Below are 24,442 nucleotides of genomic sequence, written 5' to 3' on the forward strand. Positions count from 1 at the left end.
AGTTGAATGTCCTGTGAGTGACTCCTGGATCTGATCTGGGGTCGGTGGCTGGTTTCACTGATGCTCGCTGATGATTTGAGATTTTTCATCAGAACAACAGAACACAGTGAGGAGGGGAGCGCCGGGCTGACGTCACCGCGAACCACATCCACAGCAGCAGGAGGGGTGAGGTGGCCAGCCGCTGATCCACCGGTATCATGGCTTCCTAACAGGAGGGGGGAAGCGATTGAGAAGCAAAACAAGGATTTTTGTTGACTGCCCGACAGATAATCGCCCCTTTTTTCAGAACCTGAGATCGGGACAGAGGGGCTTGGCCTCCCTTTTCGCCCCCAACGGCCGCTCCTGGGATCCAGGATATACTTTAACTTGTGTCGGTGAATTTCCATTCGTAAACCGCTGAAGATGGCCGACCCGGCGGAGTGCACCATCAAAGTGATGTGCCGTTTTAGGCCCCTGAACAGCTCCGAGGTGACCAGAGGCGACAGATACATTCCCAAGTTTCAAGGGGAGGAGAATGTTATTATCGGGGTAAGTTGTTTAGTGGCGCTACCTATTTGACAGGGCCCCGGGGCACGGTCAGCAGTACGCCATTTTTGATTGTCTCGCAGCTAGCTACGGTTGTTAGCACCTTAGCTTGTTAGCTAACGTTAGCATGGGCTGACCTGCTCACCGCTGCGATGTTCCGCCGGCCCTCCGCTACAGCCAACTCCTAACGCCCGCAAAACACTCAAATATACCAAACCTGATGCTTATTATGTGTCCTTTTCGTGGACAGTCGGATTCAGCATTTAATTTCACATTTGTAAAAGTCAACCCAAGTGCTGGTTCCGTAAAAAGTCCCTATTCGCAGTCGCCCTGTCATGGCTAGCGAGCTGTCATTCAACAAAGCCACAAACAGACAGCCAGGCACAGGTTAAAATGTCGCCAGCGTTAGCTTGCCAGTCATGCACGCCCTTCCCCACACTGTTGTCCCGGCATTAATTAATAACTTGCTGTGCATCTGCAACGATAAAGCTATTAATTATGAACAGTTTGCGTCAGCATAACGCGTAAGCCAGCTTTGATTTAGAAGTGGCTAACAGACTGTTGGCTAGCAGGCTAGGCCAGCTGGTAGTTGACAGATTAGCCGGCCTTGGTTAGCTGGCTAGTTTAATGCTGTTGCTTAATTAAAGCTAACATTAGTTAGCTAAACCAGCTGGGTACATAACCAACCCTGTTTCTAGACCATGTCGAAATTACCCAAAACATTGAATATAGCATGAAACTTAAATATGCCTCCATAAAGGGAAGTGGAACAGACAGTGCAATGTCAAAATAATGTGATTCTGCCAGTGGAAATGTCAAATTATAATGTACAGACCAGTGGTATTCTGTTGCCCTTGAGTCACTGGACACAGTCAATAACCCAGAAGGTTAAAATACAGTGTCTGAAAAATGAGGTCATACTTTTTCTGAGGAAGTTAAGTTTGGCATCAAATCTAAGTTTGTTGTCTTTGGTCCATTTAGCCCTCAAATGATACAGAGGCCTTCAGTACATGATAAGGGTAACAGCATAGGCACAGTTTACACTATGACAAAACAAGGAAATGCCTTTACTAATGAGGTGCCATGATACTGCCACTTTACTGAACCAATAAAGAATGTGTCCCGAGGCCAGGTAGCAAGTGATGTGGACTTGATGCTTTGTCATGATACATCTATACAAAACAGCGCTGTTTACACAACCTGGGTTCGTGCCATTGCGTGTCTCTACACCACTTCTATACAAACGGAAAAGTTTGGTCTTTTCATACGCTTTATATGACTGCAGTAATTAGGAAGCATATGCCTCAAATGTGTGCATGCCAAACGTTTAAAAAGCCAGTAGCACAACATTTGAAAACAATCATGGCTAAACATTAAGTTTCTGTGGGGTCAAACTATCATTCTCTTTGTGGACTTTGGTGTCTTTGGTCACCTATGCTTTAAATGACTTTACAAGTCAATAAAAACTGATTCCATTCATGAAGTTGCATGGATTGGCCGAGTGGATATGAATCACATCCTCTTTGGAGTGACACTACTAATTTAGGTGGTGAACTTAGAGTACAACAGGACTATTCTTTTTCTGTCATGCAAAACAGAAGACTGCTGTAGCTGTGGTGACTTCTTGAATGGTTTTGCTGACACTGACTTCAGGCCTATTTTTCTAATAGCAAGCGTACTGTCTGTGCCACTCAGACACGATGTAGCCCATCCCAGTTCAGAGTGCCAGTCATCGTGCCAAAATACCAGCCCGCATTGTGAAGGACGCAAGTGTTGCGGGCCGGAGCTTAGTAGCCTCTGCTGGTGCATCTGCTTTATGAAGTACAACACTTACAGTGCCCATAAGCAGCAGTCCTGGCCTCCTGGGTAATCCCCCTGTGTTTTCTCTCCTGGTAACCAGCTGTTCGACCAATCAGGGCAGGCAGTTGGGCCGGGCGCTGGGCAATCTCTCCGGGTGGGAGGGGGGGGTAATTATTATGGTGATGTACTTTTGTTTTGCTGACGCTCTTATCCAGGGTGACTGACACACTTAGCTCATATTTTTATCCGTTTTGAAACAATCTAGGGCGTGGACCCTGTGTTACAGCTGACTCCTCATCAGCAGTGATCGAGCCAGTGGTGAAGCTGACCACATTACGTGTGGTAAAGAAGTCTGACAGGCAGCTTCAACCATTGCAAGCCTTGATGATGCTGTTTTGATACTTCCAGGTTCCCTACACCAGAGATTTTGTTTGTCTCCTAAAACATATTCCTGCACTATGCCATTACTCTGCTGTTGCTCACGTCAAGGTCCTGCCAGTCTTTTGCTGTGAAGGGGGGGAGATGAAGTTTCCAGATGAGGTGGTATGGGTGTCGTAACTAGCTTGGTTCGCCAGCGTAGTGTTAGCGTTCAGCAGGTGAATTATTCATGCATCCATTACTTCTCCGTCAGCTTTGCACATGAAAGATCACGTCATTTCCCCATGCCTTGCTGTCACATCTCCTATTTGCATACAGTAGCCTGGGACACTACACAAGAACATGACTGAGCTACTTTTAGACGTAGGGTAGTGGAGTTGTGGTAGTGCGTGAGGGATGAAAGGAAGGAAAAGGATTAGAGAGCTAAGTGAAAGTGCTCCACATTTAAACAAGTAAATAAAATGGAAGCACCATCACACCTGTTTTTTTTCCTGCTAGCTTTGTACCAGGAAGTAAGGATACCAACAACCCTGAATTAATAAAAGTGGCATACTTTTATGCTTAAGAGCACAAACCCAATGATAAATCATGCATCATACAACAAGAACCACGTGGATGCAACAGAGTAACATTGGACTGTGTGTAACTCTGTCTCCCGAGACTTGGCTTCGCCTGAGCAAGTATCATAACAAAGCCATCAGGAAGCAGAAACATGACAGAGCACTTAATAATTCTTCTTCCTTTCACTGTAATTACATTTTCATCAAAGTAATCCCATTAGACACAAGTGTAGGTAACGAGGCCAGTAGCAGCAGGAACAATGAGAACTTTAAACTCGGGCTGTGTCATTGTTTGCTGACAGTGTCTGGCAGGCCTGATAGTGGCTCAGCTCTCTGGGCAGGGTTAATTGCCCGGATGTGGCTAGTTGGAGTGAATTCTCAACGTCTTAAGATGCTGCTGGTCTGTGCTTTGAATGTGACCGTCTGTCAGGAGGGGATTATGAGCCGGAGTACAAACTGAAGACATCTCAGCTGTAGTAGTGTGAATAATCTGAGCTCAGGTGGCGGTGATGCCAGGCAGTGACATATTTGTGGTTTCGCTTTGAGTTATGAGTGTGTTTACATGTACCGTTGGTCCTTAACGAGAAAGTCCTAATCAGTGGCGTCTCTAAGGTGACACCAGCCGCTTGACAACATTCCTGGCCCTCTTTTGCTCTTACAGGTGTTAACACTGAATCTGACAAAACGTAAGCTACTGGCACTAAAGCATGTATGCTTTGCAACCTGGAGTATCAAATGTGAATGGAGCTGTTTTGTTCATAAACTCTGAATACACCGATAGAACCCCACCCATCAGGCCGGAGAAGAGATGAGTCAACAGGGACTTCAATCCTCAGAAGACACTGTGCCTTCTCAGTTGAACCTGAGAATTGCAGTTTTATCAGTTTTATTTCCCTGCGGTTGTCTTATTTAATCCAGATATTGATTGCTATCTCACTGGAATTGGGCTTTGAAGTTCTGACTGGCCCATGGGATATCACAGTCAGCTGCAATGTGCTTCTTTGCCAGTAGTAAAAGTTCAGGGTATAGTTCATTATGGTTGTGTGGGAGTTTAAATGGGATGAGGGATGCTGTATTTGGACAGCTAGCTTTCAGAGGTTTTCTAGAATGCAGCTAGCAAAAGATTAACTAGATTGAAAACATCAAATCGTGACAGCTTGGAGACATCCTGGTGGAGAGACGGATCATGTAATGCAATTTCCCCGGTTTGAATATGGCAGGAGATATTTGTTGGACGTCATCCCTTCTGTTTATCCTGTCACGTCTCTGTTAGGGAAGGGCTCAAATTCAAATAACAATGGCACGATTGAGTGAAGCACACCAACAGAAGTAAAGAATCACCGCCGCTGCCAGTCTAACTGATTGTTTTGGGTTGTCCTAACTAAACTGGTGTAGTAAGAAATGTTCTTTTTTTTTTTTTTTTTGAGAAGTACATGGAGACCTAACGTTAGAGCATTGAGAATCTTTTCATTTCTTGGCCCACATGTCACAAGCACTGGAAACTCTGAGAGGACATACCACTTATTTTGTGCTCTTCGATTTTAAATCGAGTTGTAGCTGTCAGCCATCATCATTTAGGAGTGAAATGTGTGAAGGGTCAGAAGGGACTGAACAGGCCTTTTTTGTTTTTTAAAGCTTGAGTTTCTGTAGTTGGATCTTATTTGGGGACCTCAGCCATTGCAGCAACCACCGATCATGCTAAATTGATTCTAAACATGCTACTGTTGATTCCATTATACATGCAGAATGTTTAATGTCGTATCTGCTAAATTATTCCTTCTTCTCTTCTTTCCAGGGCAAACCGTACATGTTCGACAGAGTGTTTCAGTCAAATACAACACAGGAACAAGTGTACAATGCCTGCGCCCAGAAGATTGTCAAAGGTGAGGTCTCCCTTTTGGTTTTACTCCATTTGTTTACACACCAGACTTATGATTTACAGACATGTACATAACAAATAAAAAGATACCAGGCCAGCAAACTTTGAATCTTTGCTTTAATTAATTCTGTGTTTCTTGTAGATGTTCTGGAGGGATACAATGGAACAATTTTTGCATATGGGCAGACATCATCTGGCAAAACACACACCATGGAGGTAAATATGATGTCTAAAACAGGTGTTGTTTACTCCCTGATGACGTGCATCTGCACTTGTCATCATCACATTGATTTGTTGTCTGTGTGCAGGGGAATCTTCATGACACAGATGCAATGGGCATCATCCCCAGGATAGTGCAAGATATCTTCAACTACATCTATTCCATGGATGAAAACCTGGAGTTTCATATCAAAGTAAGTGTAGAGGATATTTTTAATCCCCAAATTCAAATTCCAGCTCCAGATAATGTCTTTGAAATTTGATATTCATGGCTGACAAATGCAAATTCAAACTGTTTTTGCTTACAACAAGCTACCTACTCCTTGCTTTGCAGGGTTTTTTTTAATTAGTAAGCATTTTTCGGCATGACAAATAAGTGCTGGAGGAGGTTGATGTGTAATGTGTACCATTTTTGCACCAAAATCAGCCTGTGCAGATTTTTTAAACGTGGGGAAAATATGCGCTTGACTCCTTCTCCTTTGCCAGTAGACAAGTTTACCTTTATTTTCCTCTGACACTTTTCTGTGTCATGCTTGAAGAAATGGAGAACTTTTTTTAGATAGCAGTAACCATGTTGTTCAGTTAACAGCCTGGCTCTTTTCCATAAACACTTTGCATGGGCTTCATGTTTTCATCACAGCAGATCAGAGCTGGAGTTGACAAACAACCATCGGTTCACGTAGGAATGACGGACGATGGTCCTCTTTTCCATTTAAGATGAAAACTAGATGTTGTTTTCTTTGTGCAGTGAAACAGTTATAAGTAATGAAGTAGGCCGACTGTGTAACTTGCACTTGTTGCTGCTGCATCATATTTTCTAGTTGACTCCCCACCATGTTTGTTGATCTCTACATTTCAGCATACGGTGGTAAATGTTTGTCCTGGGAATATTGAAATAATGGCAACATGAACAATTGCCATTGCCAACACGCAACACATTGTTGCTGTCAAGAAAATACTTTTATTTCTCTCGTGTTGACTCTGAAAATATCAGACTTGATCTGCCTGTCTGAACACAGCGTGACTGTCGGAAGCAAGTTTGAGGAATGGATTCAATTATTCAAAGCAAAAAGTGTTCAAAGAAAAGAAATAATAGAAGCCATGCTCGATTCGATTCATACCTCTGGTTTGTTTGAGGTTTCTGTGTTTTGATTCTCTGGTCAGATCTCTCGGCTGGACGGCCAAATAATGAAGTTCTCTCTTTGTTCTCAGGTTTCATATTTTGAAATTTACTTAGACAAGATCCGGGACCTTTTGGATGGTAAGTGGCTGAAGATGTATTGTACGTCATGTGACAGAATGTGCTGTTAATAGACCTTTTACACAGCAGATATTTTGACTTCTTAAGGCATGAAAAGCACATGTGGACTTAAAAACACTAGTGATGGCTGCTTTGTATTTCGGTTGGCCTGTTTCAGTGCTCGGGTATTGTGCATGCCCACTCACTGGCATGACTTAGGTTGACACTTAATGGAAAGGAGATGTTGTTAATGCCATTACATTCACTTGTGCTTTTCCTGCTTCGAGAGTTCAAAATGTCTGGGGTGAAAAGGTTGTGAAGCCTATGAAATATTGAAAAAATGATCTGTGTTGGAAATGACTAATAATGAATAATTAGCTGTAAACACACTGACTTTGTTGTTAACAGAGATTCATAAATGTGTATGTTATTATATTTTAACAACACCACAAACGACTGGTCTCACCTGAGGCTATTCAACAGTTGTAGCTCATCTATTTCAACTTCTTAAAGACTTCTGAGTGAAACTTTAATGGTTATTACTCCCTGAATTGGCCAGTAGGGAAACATTTCCAGATAGTTTTCACTCAAGTCAAAGACCATTTGAAATGTGACGACTAGAGGTATTCTATTATAGAAGTGGGAATGGAAGGGAAGACTTTTTTTAAGCACACCCAAGGATGCAAACATGATTAATCTTTATCTATGTAAATGTTTTCTAGTAGTTTACCCACAGCATGGCAAGGCAGTTTCCCTGACACTTTCTTCCTCTCATCTTCAGTGTCAAAGACCAACCTGTCAGTGCATGAAGACAAAAACAGAGTACCCTACGTCAAGGTGAGAGCTAACCTCCTGTCACATGTCAAGCATCTGGTAAAACTCGTCTGTGAAGACCAATAATCTCACCTCATATTCTGCTATTCTTTAAAGGGCTGCACTGAGAGATTTGTCTGCAGCCCGGAGGAGGTCATGGACACAATTGATGAAGGCAAATCAAACAGACATGTAGCAGTTACAAGTAAGATACCAACCTCTTGTTGCACATTTTCATTCCTTTAGTTTTTGCATTTTCTAAGGCTGCAGCAATTTGACCACATGGTTGTCGTCTCTTCCTTAGACATGAACGAGCACAGCTCCAGGAGTCACAGTATTTTCCTGATAAACGTCAAACAGGAGAACACTCAGACAGAGCAGAAGCTCAGCGGCAAACTTTACCTGGTGGATCTGGCTGGCAGTGAAAAGGTACAAAAAAAAGATAAACATCGCTGATAGATATTTATAACATTTTTAGATTTGGTGTGTTATATATCACAATCTTTAAGTAGACTTATTTTCCCTGTATTGTCTACTTAGATTGGATTCAGATCAGAGTCTGCTCTTTGCCTTTGAGCATTGAGCTGCACAACTCCTTATTAAGGTTATCATCTATGTGATTTTTAGGTCAGTAAAACAGGAGCAGAAGGCGCGGTGCTGGATGAAGCCAAGAACATCAACAAGTCTCTGTCATCCCTGGGAAACGTCATCTCTGCTCTGGCTGAAGGAACGGTTAGTAACTCTACTTCAACTCTCTTTAATCTCAAGTCTGTTTCCATGTAAATGTCAAGAAACTTTTAAGATGTTGCAGAAATGAGATTACAAAAACTTGAATTGGAGCGAAAAGACTAGGCCCCCCAAACCTATTTTCTATAGGCTACATTATGCATGGCTTTGATAAACAGAGTAGAAGAAGTAGAAAAACAGAACCAGTTGTCTGCTAACTGCTAGTAAAGTAGAAGAAATCAAAACACTCGTCTTGTTCCATTCACATGGAAATGTGGCAATAAATCCGCAAAACGGGAATCTTGTGTGAAAATATGGGAAGACGTCGACAGTGGATGCAGCTTCTGCTTCTCAGTGCAGAAACAATCTATTAGCGATCGGATTAAAATGTTTGCTGAGTCAGAACTTATTTGAAAGAGATGTTTTTATCCCCATTAAGCATTAACATGAACTCTTCTCAAAAAAGGTAAAGGCACCTCAAGCAAGCATTGAAAATGTTTTTGTGAAAAATGGTGAAGTTATGGCTTTTCAGTGATCCATTTTTAATGTGATACTTGTAATGTAATATAATATGTTAATGTGAACACAGCTATTAAGGCATTGTTTTCAATCACTAAATATGTTGTTGCAGTGTTGAGATCCATTTACTGTGGGTTTGTGTCTCTCGTGGGATAAATGTGTTTCCTGATTGAGGTTACTGTTACAGTTAACTGTTTTTTCAGTTAATCTTCAATTGTCGGTTCAGAATGTAATGATCAAAAATGTGTTTTTGACATTATAATAAAGCTTAGAAAATTCAGATTTGTTACAACCTCAGGTGATGACTTTATCCCCACATGTTTTGATAGTGTTTTTAAATGACAGACATTACCGTTAATGTAACAAACTTTAGGGAATTCTGCCATTTTAACAGCTGCACAGCCCAGAGCGAGGTGTGCATCTAGAAACCAGCATCTCTTTCAGTTATCTTATTGTGAAAGTCCCATTTTTAAGCATCTACAGGTCCTTTGTGCTGCTGAAATAACTCGAGCAGATAAAAAACTCTCCTCCAAGCAACGTTTGTGTAGCTGCTTCAGAGCGATTTCACACTTTTCACTTTAATCAACGATTGGTTTGTTTTGCGGCTCCTTCGCACTGCAAACAACCTGAGGCGGACAGCTGCTGATATATTTGTGATGGTCTATAAACAAACGAGCTATTGTACAGAGATGTCTCACTCCCGACTGAGCAAAGTGCTGCCTGAACAATCATAGCAGACTGCGGTGGCATGGCTTCTTCATATCAATATCTGTACTATATCAAGTTATCATGTTCTAACTTTACTAAACTCATGAGAATTGTAACCAAAGCTATCACGTCCTGTTGGCTCAGTGCCGGTGAAACCGCAGGCCTCGTCTTCAGTTACAGGACAACACCGCGATTGAGTTATTACTCTAGTTTAGAGAATACCATTGTTTTGTACTTTTCCCACTCCGGGATCTGTTGTCAAACAATTCCTAATCAAAGTGGTGCTCCACTCAGATCTATGTGCATCTGGACTTATTATCAATTGTGGTTTGAAATAACCACTTCAACAAAAGCCACACAATTAAATAAATGTGTGATTTTATGAGATAACAGCTGCTCTCTCTTTCTCTCTATAAGTGTATTCATTTTGTGAGGTCAGCAGAGATGGTCTGTATTTTTTGGAGCTCTGCTATAAAATACTCTTGGAAACCATGATTTGTTTAGTAAGAGGTGTTTTACATCTCAGTCAACAGGTGCTCTATCAGCTATTTGGTTGAATAGATGCAGATCATCATCTGCTCATCCATCAGTAGTTCAACAAAGAAATGATCTGTATTCGTGCTTGGGATGGGCGGGGCTTAAACAAAGTTGAGCCTGAAGTTTATGTGGGTTATTAAAAGTAGCTTTATTTGTTAGAAAACCATTCACCATACATATTATGTTGGGGAATGAAGCGGAAACTATTACAAACCAGCCTCAGAACTGAGCTTCAGATCAATGTTTGTGATCTTATGAGTAAGAGAACGATTGACAGAAGTTTTGTTTTTTAAACTTGAAATATTAAACTTCAGTTAGTTATCCAATGAGGATTATACGAACAAATTTTGCTTGCATGTCACTCATACATAAAGTACATTATCTTTACTGAATACTCAGCCAAGTAAAAACTCTGCCATACTATTTATGGAAAACTAATGGTTAGAAGTTTTTTTCTCGGTCCCCTACAGTCAGACAATTTGTTAATTGTTCGTCTATATATTTTGTGTATACAACTGTAGGCTTACATCCCCTACCGAGACAGCAAGATGACCCGTATCCTGCAGGACTCACTGGGTGGTAACTGTCGAACCACCATTGTCATCTGCTGCTCGCCTTCCTCCTATAACGAGTGCGAAACCAAATCCACCCTCATGTTCGGACAAAGGTTAGTATGCAAGTAGAGTGAAAACCAGCCGTACTCTTTATGTATTCATTTCCATGGTCACAGTTGATGCAGTGATGGTTCAGTCTTGGTTGCGGATACATCTTTTAAGGAATAATGCTGCATTACATTTTCTGAATCGTGTGCCTTTAAGGGGAATAAAATCTGATATTTTCTACATCCAGAGCAAAGACCATCAAGAACACTGTCACTGTGAACGTGGAGCTTACAGCAGAACAGTGGAAGCAGAAGTATGAGAGGGAGAAGGAGAAGAATAAGACCCTGAGGAACACCGTCACCTGGCTGGAGAACGAGCTCAACCGCTGGAGGAATGGTGAGCGAGCAGATTCTGTGTTGGCTTTACTGCGTTTGCTTCAGATTCTTTTGGTGTTTGAGGTGTTTGTTTTCAGTTTTTAATTCCAGTACAGATTGCCATGTTTGATTTAGTCTTGGATTCTCATTGTAATGGTTAAATAAACACCTGGAGCGCTGATCGTTTTCTCTTTGTGGTCACAGACAGCATCTTTCTTTTTTTGATAGTACAAAAGAAAAGCTTTACAAACCATCGACTTATACTTAATGTGTGTGTGCTTCATCTTTAGGTGAGAGTGTGCCAGTGGAGGAGCAGTTTGACAAGGAGAAGGCCAAAGAGGAGGTCAAGGCCTTGGACAACATACTCAACGACCAGCCGGCCTCCACGCCCAACGTGCCGGGTGTTCGCCTCACCGACGTGGAGAAGGACAAGTGTGAGGCTGAGCTGGCCAAGCTTTACAAACAGCTGGATGATAAGGTGAGGAAGGGTCGAGGCCTTCAGACCTTCATCTGTGCCTCTTTTCTCTTTTTAATTATTGTCTGTAGATTCTTTAAATGCTGCTCGTTCTCATAATAAAAAGTCTAGTTGTTGCAACAGTACTTAACTTTGATCCATGTTTGAGACTGCCATTTTTTGGTTGTTGACTTTGAGGGAGTTGAGCTTAGAAAGTCCTTCAGTGCTTGTATTGATGTAGGTGTGGGAACCCTGTAAAGAGCGATTCACAACACTGAGTCCTTCAGACATTCTTTTGCCTCAAGCTCCCCGTTAATTGGGTGATTTCCAACCAATTCATATTAAAATGAGATGAGAGAGAAGCAAGCCAACTGTTTGATTCTTTGGTGTTCCTGCTGGTCTTTGGATTACGGACCACCAGGTGTCCTCTCATGAGTAAATGTTAATCCACGGATGTCGCCTATTGTTAGACGTCCTGCTGCCTGCATGAATGTTCCAGTCTGAAGAAAGTCAGACTCCTTTGAAAGTTTCCACTTTGTAGCTGATGAATGTCTTTTTAACGTCAACGGTTTGTTTTCCTTCCAGAGACTAAAAACATTGATCTCATTTGGGATATCTGCTTTCTGAAACTGATACTTTCCCATTATTGCACAATTACACAGTCTGTTCTTGTTGAATTGGGCTAAATGAACAAATATGTATACATGCAAAAATAGATACCTTTACTTAGAGTTTCAGCAGTCATTATTAAATGGCGAAACGCTGATTTCTTTTGGACAAATTCAAGAAAAATGAATCAAAACATTGTTCCTTTCATTCCCCAAGGCTTTTTGTTCGGCAGTGGTCTGTCGCCATTGTGCCTACCGTCTGTGGCGATATCTACGGTGCCTGATGTGAATGCTAATGTTGCCTTACATCTCTGCACTTTGTAGGACGAGGAAATCAACCAGCAGAGCCAGCTGGCTGAGAAGCTGAAGCAGCAGATGTTGGACCAGGATGAGGTGAGTGCTGGAGGTCCAGCAGGTGCAGAGTGAACTCTTGATCTCTGTAGTTTCAGAGGTGTGAGGTAACACATGAAGCTATCAGAGCTGTCAAGCTGTTGTTATATTTTACTTTCTCAGCCCTTCTGTCTCAAGTAGGTTACAATCTGCTGTTACAAGAGGGTTTATGTACTGCTAATTTGGTCACAAAGCCATATTTTAGTAGCAAACAAAATGTGTTAGTAGAAAGCATAGTAGTTTTTTACATTTTATACATCATAACATTACTGTAATAATTCAAGATTAAGTCCTCTCACTGACCTTCCTAAATTCATTTTCAGGACAGCTACATGCATCAATCAATGTTAGGAAAGCTTATGTGTTTGGTAACTAATCAAATAAAAGGCAAAGTGTTTACTCATCCACATAATAAGAAACGCTAAATGATGCCCGCAGCACTTATGCAATTTAAAGACAAGTAACATAATTACACTTCTTTCCCCGCTTGCAGCTTCTAGGCTCCTCCCGCCGAGATCACGAGAACCTCCAGGCTGAGCTGAACCGCCTGCAGGCAGAGAACGAGGCCTCAAAGGACGAGGTGAAGGAGGTGCTCCAGGCTCTGGAGGAGCTGGCCGTCAACTACGACCAGAAGAGCCAGGAGGTGGAGGATAAAACCAAGGAGTTTGAGGCCATCAGCGAGGAGCTTAACCAGAAATCGGTAAGCTGGGGACAGATTCCTGCCAAGCGAGTCCAGAGTCACTGTGATGCTTTGATTCTGGTCACGTGTCTTTATAAGTGTCCTTTATTTCGGTGATGTTAATATGCAGACACACAACACTGTAATCAAACTTTTACAGCCTGCACGGATAAAAAATAACTAGTGACATTTGCAACTGAAAGGGCTGGGTGATTAACTGTATTCTGGGACAAATGTAACTTGAGCATTAAGGATGCATGAAAACAATGACGGGGACAGACTCTGCATATTTTTCTCTGCTTCCACACTGTTGTCTTGTCATTTTTTGTCTGTTGAAATGGTAATGAAACATACTGAGACTAAGAACGTATGCTCTCTCTCCCTGCAGTCTATCCTGTCCTCTCTGGACTCTGAGCTCCAGAAGCTGAAGGAGATGTCCAACCACCAGAGGAAGAGGGTCACAGAGATGATGTCTTCACTGCTCAAAGACCTTGCTGAGATCGGCATCGCCGTTGGAAGCAATGACATCAAGGTAGAGGAAGAAGAACGTGATGTTGGAATTATTTTAATGGATGACAAGATGGAATCCTTTCACAGGATGTTGTAACGATGATATTTATGTAGCATAATGTCAGTTTCTTCTTCCTGGATGTGGTCGTCCTGCTTCAACTCTCCTCTTCTATCCTTCCAGCAACATGAGGGTGGCAGTGGCATGATTGACGAGGAGTTCACAGTGGCCCGTCTGTACATCAGTAAGATGAAGTCAGAAGTGAAAACCATGGTGAAACGCTGCAAGCAGCTGGAGAGCACCCAGTCAGAGAGCAACAAGAAGATGGACGAGAACGAGAAGGAGCTGGCTGCCTGCCAGCTGCGCATCTCTCAGGTACCCAGGAGCCAAGCACTAATAATGTTGTGACCTGAAAATGTACATGTCACTGATTCCCGTGTATACATAAAGAATCATTTCATTTCTGAATCCTTTTAAGTTGTCTGTACACTCATCCATAATATTTTTTCTCTCTCCAGCATGAGGCCAAAATCAAGTCCCTGACCGAGTACCTGCAGAACGTGGAGCATAAGAAGAGGCAGCTGGAGGAGAACGTGGACTCCCTCAATGAGGAACTTGTCAAAATCAGTGCTCAGGGTAAATCACTATTTAAAGACAGAGCAAGAGAAACAGCAGCACTCACTTTAAGTCCACTTGAATATTGTTACTGGAGGCACTTATTACCAACAGCAGCTGTGGAATAAAAGCTAAACAACCTCTTAGAAACTCCTTCACCTCAGCTTAGTTTTTCAACAACCACACGCATATAATTATAGATGTGATGTACATATGAGTCACCATATAGACCCAATCAAAATGTTTATGTACAGTAACCTCCAGGGAGAAAATGTCTGCATCACGCACAAGCTTTCATACGGTTTAATCTAATTTTAGTCCTCTGTAATGATGCTGTTGTGCAAGTGTCGAGATCTTATGTATCTAAAATGCATGTTTGATACTGTCAATTCTTATTAATAACTTTCACCAATGTAACGTTCTGTTGTGTGTTGGGCCACAGACTACTGAAAATGGCATCTTAAATTAACTGAAAGTCGCTGTTAGACAAAATTGCACTGTTCAAATAAGAAGCATATCAAAGAAGCTATCAAAGCAATACAGTACATTAAATAAGCACAGCAGAAACATCAGATAGATTGGACCACCATCTTTACTATACATTTTTAAGCGTTACAATTGTGACAAAAAGTGACAACACAGATAAACAAGTCTGCTAAAAAAACAGGTTTAATAAATGTATGTATGGCCCGTCTATATTTTCTGATGTTAAAATTTGACCTCGATCCCCCGTATTTTAAGAGTGTTTACAAAAGTGGAACAGAGCAAGTGCTGAAAAGTCGATCAGTCTAAATTTGGTTAAGCTTTCAGTATATCTTTGTTCTTTAGTTACAATGATTCCTGTGTTTATGTTTTACAGAGAAAGTTCATGCCATGGAGAAAGAGAACGAGATCCAGACTGCCAATGAAGTCAAGGTTTGTTCCTTAAACCCTTCAGACAGTGTCGACACAAGTGCTCACTACAGTTTTGCGTTTACAAAAGTGATAGAACTAATTCAAAATGTCAAACATTTCTGGTTAGGGTCTCCATCAGCCACCATTTGAAAACTGATGCTAAAATCAATGCTAAATATTAGCTACTGGTTAATTTTTGCATCGAGCTAACAGTATATTTATGTTGGTTTACTGTGTTTCTGTGATGTATCCTGTCTGATGAGTTGTACGTGAATTGTGTGCATTTGTGTGTGTTCAGGAAGCCGTGGAGAAGCAGATCCACTCCCACCGTGAGGCTCATCAGAAGCAGATCAGCAGCCTGAGAGATGAGCTGGACAACAAGGAGAAACTCATCACTGAGCTGCAGGAGTAAGACTTCATTTCTGTCACCTTCAGTCATTGTTCCATTAGACATGAAAGGAGAGCAACAGGGAGACATGTAGGCATAGACACAATGACAGTTACCAATATAAGGAAAGTAATGTTTCCATTATGTTTAGGTGAAGGCTGAGCTCACTCAGACATACATTTTCAGTCAGTAGGTTCATATAATCATGACGCTGTGTCTTCTCTTCCAGTCTGAACCAGAAGATCATGCTGGAGCAGGAGAGGCTCAGAGTGGAGCATGAGAAACTCAAGTCCACCGACCAGGAGAAGAGCCGCAAGCTGCATGAGCTGACGTATGTCTCACACACACATACATATTGTGTCACATAACACACACATACATGCTGTTGCTGTTCACAAATAAAGTTATTTCACTTTGCTCACGTTGATGGTCAGATACCATTCAGCACCATTGATGTTTTCTTTAGCAGAGACTGTCCCCACATACAGCATCTGCTTAATGTCTGTATTCATTTTATACTGACAGCATTGTAGCATGTGTATTAGTTCACATTTAAAATATTGTTGTGGTTTTTCAGGGTGATGCAGGACAGAAGGGAGCAGGCCAGACAAGACCTGAAGGGTCTGGAGGAGACAGTGGTGAGTTCATCTAAATCAACTGCTGATTACAAGCACTCATTGTGGGTCTCTGTTGGATCAGATAGTGGGATTACATCCATTTGCACTTAGAATTGATCGTATCTGTGAACAGAGTTTGTAGTTGTAAACGGATTTTCATCTGCCAGCTAGCATTTTAAAGTAAACATTTATTATGAATGAAGGATAAACTGACTCAGTCCCGGAGATGTGACTCTTTCATGTTTTGTGGAATATGCTGAGTGAATGAAAACATCTGAATTCAACATCAGCGTGTGTATTAACGTTTTAATAATGTAGGAACATCTGCTCACATTTGCTGTTGCAGTGAGTTTCTTTGATCTAAATATAAATCTGCTGTGTTTAATTCTTTGAGATAATTACAACACGCTGAAACAGTCAGTGTTCTCTCTAATTTTGCTTTTCTTTTCCCGTTCAAGGCCAAAGAGTTGCAGACTCTGCACAACTTGAGGAAGCTCTTTGTCCAGGACTTGGCTACCAGAGTCAAAAAGGTGAGCTGCTCGTCTAGTAGATAAGAAAATCTCTCCAGATGCATTTAGAGGAATCGGTTTAGCAAAAATGTACGTTGTGATTGTAACTCCAGATGTGTTTTATTTAATATTAAATGCTTGTGTTTGATTTGTCGTGCAGAGCGCTGAGATGGACTCAGACGACACAGGTGGGAGTGCAGCTCAGAAGCAGAAAATCTCCTTTCTTGAGAACAATCTTGAGCAGCTCACCAAGGTTCACAAACAGGTAGGATTAATAAACAGACCCAGTACCAAGTCAAAGATTATTGTGTTCCTTTGAGGATGTCACATTACTCCGATGTGACTGATCTCCCTTTGCAACCGCTCTTTTTATTCCCTCCCTTTCTATCTATTCATCATAATCTCTCCCTTTTTATCACTTTGCTCTATAATCTTCTTGTCTTTGCTCGATCTGTCTACACATTTTGCTTCCACACTGGTAGACTTCTGTAGAAACGCAGATGAAATAAATGATTTAAAACGATGCACATTGTCCCACAGCTGGTGCGTGATAATGCAGACCTGCGCTGTGAGCTTCCTAAACTGGAAAAGCGTCTTCGTGCTACGGCTGAGCGGGTCAAGGCCCTGGAGTCTGCTCTGAAAGAGGCGAAGGAGAACGCTGCCCGCGACCGCAAGCGCTACCAGCAGGAGGTGGACCGCATCAAGGAGGCCGTCAGGGCCAAGAACATGGCCAGGAGGGGACATTCGGCCCAGATCGGTTAGTAGGGATGGATGGGGTGAAAACACTCGCATGACTCTCTAAATGAGGGTTAGTTGCCTTTTAAGTAGACCACTTCATAGCTGCAACCAAAACTGACCAGAAACACTACAATTTTCTTAACCTAATTTGTCACGCTCGCATTGTTGTGAGAATGGATTAAATGTAGTCTCACACAAGTCCAGAAATTCATGTTTTAAATGTCCCAAAGTCAAACTACAGAAAGAGGAGCAAGTTCAGACGGATATTCTCAAAATGCAAACCTAAAAATGTACATTTTTAATTCATCTGTGTGCTTCAAAAGTATTTCAAATTCTCTACCACCGACCTGAAATCTGCTACTTTCTCTGCAGCGAGATTCTATGTATTTTGCTCCTAAGATTGACAGTGGGGACGCTGGAAAAACAGAACAATTTGTGTTCTGTCTGAAATGAAATGCAAATGTCCCCGACATCTCCGACAACAAACAGCCTTCACCTGAAAAGTCCTCACGCTGCTCTCTCTCCCCCCTCCACAGCCAAGCCTATCAGGCCCGGGCAGCAGCCGGTGGCGTCTCCCACCCACCCCAACATCAACCGCAGCGGAGGAGGCTTCTACCAGAACAGCCAGACGGTGTCCATCAGGGGAGGCAGCGGCAAACCAGAGAAGAAGTAAGTGTGACACAGGGTCCTTTAAGAGACTCGGTAATTAAAGAAGAAACATTAAAATATTAACGTAGCGTGATGAGCTAAAATACTGTTTTTAGCTTTAGCTTCTATGTGTCAATGCTCAATTCTGCCTTTGGTTTGTCTCTGTACTGTAAACCATAAAATTAAGGCAAAATCCAATTTAAACAAAAAGGTGCAATATGTAAGATTTGTCCACCTGTTGAATTCATACTCCAAGTAAATTGAGGTAAGGTACCACCAGAGTACTTGGACTGGGTACTATGTCTGCTTTGCATATTATGTCAAAGATTAGAAGTACAGGTGTTGCTTTATTTGTAAAATGTGAAGAAATCTCATCAAAGATTTGTGTTCACGCTGCTTTTTTTTGGCCAACCAACTGTCCAAAAGCTCTTTATTTACTGTCAGACAAGACAAAGAAAAGCAAGAAATCCTTACATTTAAGAAGCTCGAACGAGAAAATGTTTGACGTTTCTGCTCCAAAATAGTTGTCATATAATTTTCTTTCTATGGCAGCAGCTCGAGTTTGACACACAGTTTCTGTTGTACTTGTGTTGGTATTCAGCGTTTCCTTGTTTGCTTTTTTGCCTGGATGCAAATTTATATCTTTTTTTTCCTTGAAGTGAAATGTGTTTGTCACATCTTGAATATAACTTGTCAGCCGCATGATGGATGGTCGCATTTGTATGTGTATGACTTTTCACTAACAGCGTTTTATTTCTGTTTATCTGCAGCTGAAGAGCAGCGGGACAGAAGGACGACACCGCTGAAGAAGCCAATATCTACCCCCCCCCCCCCCCCCCCCCCCCCCCCCGCCCACCCCGACAACCTGTCATTCCATTACAGCGAACAGGCTCCTCGTCGCTGCTCTGGAGCCACGAAGGAGTTTCTGAATTATAAATATATATATATAAATATTCCTGGCCTGTACAGCTCCAACCCCTCACACCTCCACCCACTCCCTCACTCCCCTCACTCCCCAATTCTCATCATGACTTATCTCGTTTTCTCTTACAGGATATAATAAAAAGAAAGACAACAAATTTAATTTTACAAAAGGCAAGATAATATTCTTACCCACCGAAAAAACCAAACGCAGTCTTGAGCGCAGCCTCGGCGAGAGAAACCGCGCGCACCTCAAATGCGTTGCTTCGGTTTTTTTTTTAATTTTGCACAGTCTGTCGTCATCCGTCGTCGTCGTGTGAGTAAGTCCTGCACTGTGCCAAGCTGAATGTAAAAGGGTAGCAAGATCAGAAAAAGATAAAAACACACAACCTAAAACAAAGCATTAAAAAAAAAAAGAAGATGACCCTACCACGAGACATAGCTTGATCCTATAGGCTAACCTCTGTACATTTCATCATTACTATTATCGGTTGTTAACCACACTTTTCTCTGGATAGATTTTACATGCTTCTTAAAGGAAAAAAAAAAAACATAAAATGGAAAAAAACAAACTGTAAACGGTTTTGAATTGACTAGATGGCGTTGAGCACTACTGTTCTGTCCGGTCTTGTACAGATGTAAAATTGGCACTACTGCACATGCTTCCCCGCAGAGAGAGCTGTACGACACAGGGGGAACGGCTGAAGAGAAGGATTGGAAAAAAAAAACAAACAAGAGCAATGAAAAGCCAAGACGTGCGACAGTGTACTGTAGATGTATTTAACTAAATACCTGTGGAGGCCAATTGTTTTTATCATTAAGTTAAAATAAAAACCTATACTCGTTATTGGTGACTTCATGAGAAGGATGTAAAGAATGTAGACTGGGAAGGAAGGAAGGAAGAGAACGATCTGGTTAACACAACAAACTTCCACCTTTTAGCATAGCTTATGCTAAGTAGCTAAATGTACTGTTTTTACTTCTCTCAGTGGTTGGTAATGCTGTGTTAATGGACGCTATTTATATCTCTCTGCACATTGGAGCACATAGACTGCAGGCGTATAGACTGAGGTAGCACCGCACCACAATGCTCGTCCTGTCCTAGCTGGGTCGCTGTCACTCACTCATCTCCAGGACCGTTTTTTTTTTTCTGTTGTTGTTGTTTCTTTTTAGTTGTAAACCTGGAATTGTTTTGATCCCCGTCGTGTCATGATTTCTTCTCAAGGGGGTTTTGATTTTATTTTTTTCCTGTCTTCTTTCTCACCACCCCCCCCCCCCCCCCCCCCCCATTTTTTTTTTTTTTTTTTGTTGATTCTTGTAGATTTAGGATCTGTAACTGTTCGTGCCCCTCTGGTTGTAAATTTGCAGAAAGCAACGTGTTATGCTGGGTTTTATGTACTGTATCTCTTTTCATTGTTCCATAGATGGTGTAGATGCATTTTTCGAAGGGGGGGAACGGAGGGCGGGGGTGGCAGTCGATGGGTCAGACCCTTTTGCCGCTGATCAGCCAATCAGGAGAGCAGGGTCTAAAAAAAAAAATTGCACAACAATCTTCTGTCATCATCTGGAGGAAGCGTTTATTTAACTAAATCTAGTCAGGGGTGTAGGATTTATTTTGTGTTTTGTTGTCGTTGATGTATTTTTTTAGTGTCATTTCATGATTTGTTTTCATTTTAATTCCCACCACAGCTTCTTTTTAAAAAAAAAAACCATAACCCTGTGATGAAGCCCCAGTGCATTGGCAAAGAGCTTGTAGTGATTGTAACCCCAGTGTGAGAACACTAACATCTTGTGCAAGTGCAATATACTGTAAAATACACTGTATATCAGTCAACTGGCAGGTGTGATCAGGGTGTGCTTGCAGCGGTAATCCTGCCATTTCGAGTCCGAAGTCCCGCTCCTCTTCCTTTGTTAGCTATTGTTCCGCTATCTTTTGGTTCTCGTTGTATTTTCTCATTGCGGGTTCTTTCTGACATTCTGGAACATGATACAGGGCTTTTCCCCGGACTCTACTCTTAATAAGAGGAGTTGCTGCTGGACTGGACGGTTAACTCAGATGAGATAATGCGATGGTCAGACTTGACTAAGCAGTGCAGTAGCACATATTCCAATTTGCCTTTTCAGAAGTACAGATCAAAGAAACTTCCTACTGGAAAAATACACTTTTTCGGCTGAGACTAGTGGAACAAATCTAGCTGGAAGAGGAAGACAGGACTCCGGCTTTCTTTCATATGATGTCATGCTAAAACCTGCCATCTCTTAACAGAAAAAGTTGGGTTTAATAGCACTTCTTCACAAAACCTGCACTCAGAAAAAACAAAACACTCCATATGTGGCTGTTTTTGACTGGAGGGGAAAAGAAGTCTCCAAAGCCCTGTAAACTGTTTGTAGTATTAATTACTTCCTACAAGCCTGCAGGAGTTGCCGCTCCCCCGTATCTATGACAGGACAGTGTTTGGTGTCTATCGAGATGGTTTATTCCCTCTGTGTAATCTTCTAGATTAGTTGAGACTTTGCAGCATGGACCTCAAAATGTTTATCCTTTGACCTTCCACCAAAACTGGATATGAAATGGGGGGAGGGGGGGTAGCAAATAAAAAAGAGCAAAGAATATTTGTGGTGTTTACCTAAATTGAATTTTGCATTAATTCTAAATAAAACAAAAAACAAAGTGTAGCCACTTTTTTTATTACTGTGTAATAGTTGGTCAATTTTTAAAGGACAGTTTTGAGGATCCATCAGTGGACAAGGTACTGGATCATTCCTGGAGAACTGGGGCACAAATAGCAGGGCTCTGATATGGACGGAGATGAGAAGTTCATGAGATCACAGTTTTGGATTGATTGCATGATGTAAATGTATGTGTGATTAAATAATTATGAGAAAACACTCGCCTCTCGCTCCCTCTGTCCTTTTTCTGCTCATTATGACTTTGTATTGGTTTTGCAGGAGTGCTGTTTAAAAAAAGTGCATGAGTCATTTACTTCAGTTTTTACATTTTCAGAAAGCACAGACGTAATATGGTCAATATGTCTGTACCTTTGGTTGGGTCCTGTTTGGTTTAGGCTCCTTAGTTCCAATTAAATGAAAATGTAACACTACAATATGCAACATTAAAGACAGTGGTTGGAACTTAACTTTGTTTTCAAATCTGGTCCTTAAGAGCCAAGAGTAAGTTTGAAGGGTGTAGAGTTCAACGATGGTGTGTTTAAAATAGCCTGAAACTTGTTTTCATCCATGTCCAAACTTTAATTAATGGTGATAATAATAATAAACTTTATTATATTGTGCCTTTTAAAACAGTTGACTGTGCTTTGACAAACAGGCAAAAGCAGGAAACAAATCTTTGTCTAAGGTGAACTAAAACAAGAAGCCAGACAGAAAATATGAAAACAGGAGGAAAAGTAGGAGTCCTTACAAGTAAATGGAATAAAAGACCTAAAGTCCTCTAAACAGTGTTGGAAAAATACAAATCGGCACACTCCATTCAAGATGGCTGACTTCCTTTTGATGCAAAATATTCCTCAAAATAATTCCTGACTATGTCGATCAGACCTATGAGTCCTGCAAATTTCATGAAGATCAAAGAAGGGTTTTGGTCATATGACTTGGCGTTAGGGGGCGCTATGGAGTCCCCTGGCCACACCCACGCCCAATCATGTTGAATCATAACATCTTTTCATCAAATGTGACGTGTTTTGGAGTATGTTTAATCTGCCAAACATGCACTTCTTTCGGCAGAAGAAAGATTTCAGCTGACAGATACTGATAACGCTGGGGCCCTAAAAAAATGGAAAAACTTGGCAGAGTAAACTAGAAGTACTTCAGACTTGTACTTAAATACAGTACTTGGGTAAATGTATATAGTTACATTCCATAGCTGACTATTGGTATTAAATCGTGGAGGGTAAAGTGTCTAAAGAATAATGTCACCCAGGTGTCCCCAGTGTTTGGAGACATCTGCTTATAATGGGCTTTTATTTCGAAAATAATTATATAATTCCGGTATCACTCCCTCTTACGTTCCTCCTGATACCTTTTATAGACCTGAACAAAATAAATAAATAAATAGATAAATTAATATTATATTAGTGTAGTGTCTGGACACGAGTGTGGTTTTTGCTTCATTATCATGTAGAGACCATGATTGTTTTGTCATGAGGTTACTGCAGGTGGAGGTAGCCCGCCACTGCGTACGTTGCAACGTGATCACGTCACAGAGCGTTCCTTAACGCAAATTGGAGCAAAGTGCAACCGTCCTCTCAAACAGGTAAAATGTTAGCGAAAATTAGTTAAAGATTAAATGCCAAAATCAATATTTCATTTTTAAAGGGTGGAAAAAAATCTATGAAAATAAAAAAAATATGTATGTGTGCTAGATATGAAGCTAAAGCTAGCAGTCGGCTAAATTAGCTTAGGACACAGGCGCAAACAGCTAGCTTAGCTTTGTCCAAACATAACAAAAATCTCCCGAACCTCTGCATAAATCGTCCAGGTGGGACACGAGAGGCACCCTGCACCCATCAGTGTATTTGTAGTATCACCTTACAGCCATCAGGTGGCGCTGATTCCCCCTTTTGCGTCCCGAACACCTGAGGGCTCTCTGACCGTAGAGCACAAATTCGACAAGAGGTCTCACACTGAACGTATTCCCGCGCTGGTGGTTAATAATAACTAACCAACCACCCGCCAGTTGATAGCCATAAAGACTTAATAGTCAATACAAAGGCGGAAAACATTTGTATTAACAGTCAAATAAAACTTTTTATGTCTTTATCGACGTATGGCGTCTGTGCTAGAGCGGTCACCATGGCAACGCCGAAGTTTACGCGAGATTGTGTGCTGGGGAAAAGCTTTCTGAGTGAGACATCTTCTCAATAGACGATCTTTTCAGTGGAGGTACTTGCCAAAGTTGTCAGGGCAGGCGTGAGTCCGCGGGAGCGAGCACTGCTGTGGATTACACCGGCCAGGAGAGACGGGAGCGCCGCTATCTTACAAACCTGACAAGTAACCAACTACTTTCACACGGTGCTCACACAACAAGGGAAGCTGACGGGAATTTAACCCCACGCAGGACTAACTGGAGTGTGCCCTCTCCTCTCCACGGACTGCCCAACCGCCAGGAGAGAAGGTACGTCAGGGTGCGGATCTTTGACTGCGGCACTGTTTGGGACACTGAGGAATGTTTAGCTAGAAAGCTAATTAGCTAGCTAAACGTTGGCGACAGATTAGCTCCCAGTAAGTCAAAACAGACGCCGAGACAAGGGCTGTAACTCTATGTTATTATGACAAAATGTGAATGTAAGCTAAAGGTGAGAGTTATACACCTTTACTGGAATCGAACAGGAGCATTCCCATTTTCATAAAGTTCAGAGGAAGGCTGCTCCAGGATATCAGGAACTGCTCTTAACTAATCCCATTAGGAATGCTAGCTAAAGGTGGCAAACCATAGGAAATCAGAGCTGGTAGTCAAGGTGCTCTTAACAGCAACTTTATCTCAGTCGGACATGTTAAAGCAAGACATATTTGTTTTACTTTAGTTGTGGTTAACTTCATGAGCTGTCAGCAGCGAGGTGAACCTGTCAGGGTGCAG

At 41.7% G+C, this 24,442-nt stretch overlaps 2 protein-coding genes and 1 long non-coding RNA gene across 11 annotated transcripts in view; 2 read left to right on the forward strand and 1 right to left on the reverse strand.

Moving 5' to 3' along the window:
• Positions 1 to 118: 118 nt before the first annotated feature.
• Positions 119 to 20,683, forward strand: LOC115573373 (kinesin-1 heavy chain). Its single transcript, XM_030404125.1, has 26 exons — positions 119 to 528; positions 5,059 to 5,146; positions 5,285 to 5,358; positions 5,451 to 5,555; positions 6,574 to 6,622; positions 7,383 to 7,438; positions 7,532 to 7,619; positions 7,719 to 7,843; positions 8,042 to 8,146; positions 10,426 to 10,571; positions 10,754 to 10,902; positions 11,171 to 11,358; positions 12,267 to 12,335; positions 12,826 to 13,032; positions 13,400 to 13,543; positions 13,703 to 13,894; positions 14,038 to 14,155; positions 14,994 to 15,049; positions 15,327 to 15,436; positions 15,646 to 15,747; positions 15,994 to 16,054; positions 16,492 to 16,563; positions 16,703 to 16,807; positions 17,083 to 17,299; positions 17,817 to 17,949; positions 18,699 to 20,683. The coding sequence occupies exons 1-26, from the start codon at positions 403 to 405 to the stop codon at positions 18,700 to 18,702; spliced, it is 2,889 nt and encodes a 962-aa protein (XP_030259985.1). The 5' UTR covers positions 119 to 402; the 3' UTR covers positions 18,703 to 20,683.
• On the reverse strand, positions 20,549 to 23,652 carry LOC115573375 (uncharacterized). Its single transcript, XR_003982262.1, has 2 exons — positions 23,394 to 23,652; positions 20,549 to 21,803 (listed from the first exon to the last, which is right to left on the reverse strand). It is a non-coding gene; the product is annotated as an uncharacterized LOC115573375 (long non-coding RNA).
• Positions 23,653 to 23,660: 8 nt separating this feature from the next.
• Positions 23,661 to 24,442, forward strand: part of LOC115573374 (rho GTPase-activating protein 12-like) — a 57,203-nt gene continuing 56,421 nt past the window's right edge. For 2 of the 9 annotated variants that reach the window (XM_030404129.1, XM_030404132.1), the window contains exon 1: positions 23,674 to 23,980. The gene's annotated coding sequence lies outside the window, so the exon portion shown is untranslated. Of the gene's footprint in view, positions 23,981 to 24,442 lie in introns of all 9 variants that reach the window. The other 7 variants (XM_030404127.1, XM_030404126.1, XM_030404130.1 and 4 more) reach the window with 7 other exon arrangements.

This window comes from Sparus aurata, chromosome 21 (assembly GCF_900880675.1).
Source record: "Sparus aurata chromosome 21, fSpaAur1.1, whole genome shotgun sequence".
Lineage (NCBI taxonomy): Eukaryota > Metazoa > Chordata > Actinopteri > Spariformes > Sparidae > Sparus > Sparus aurata.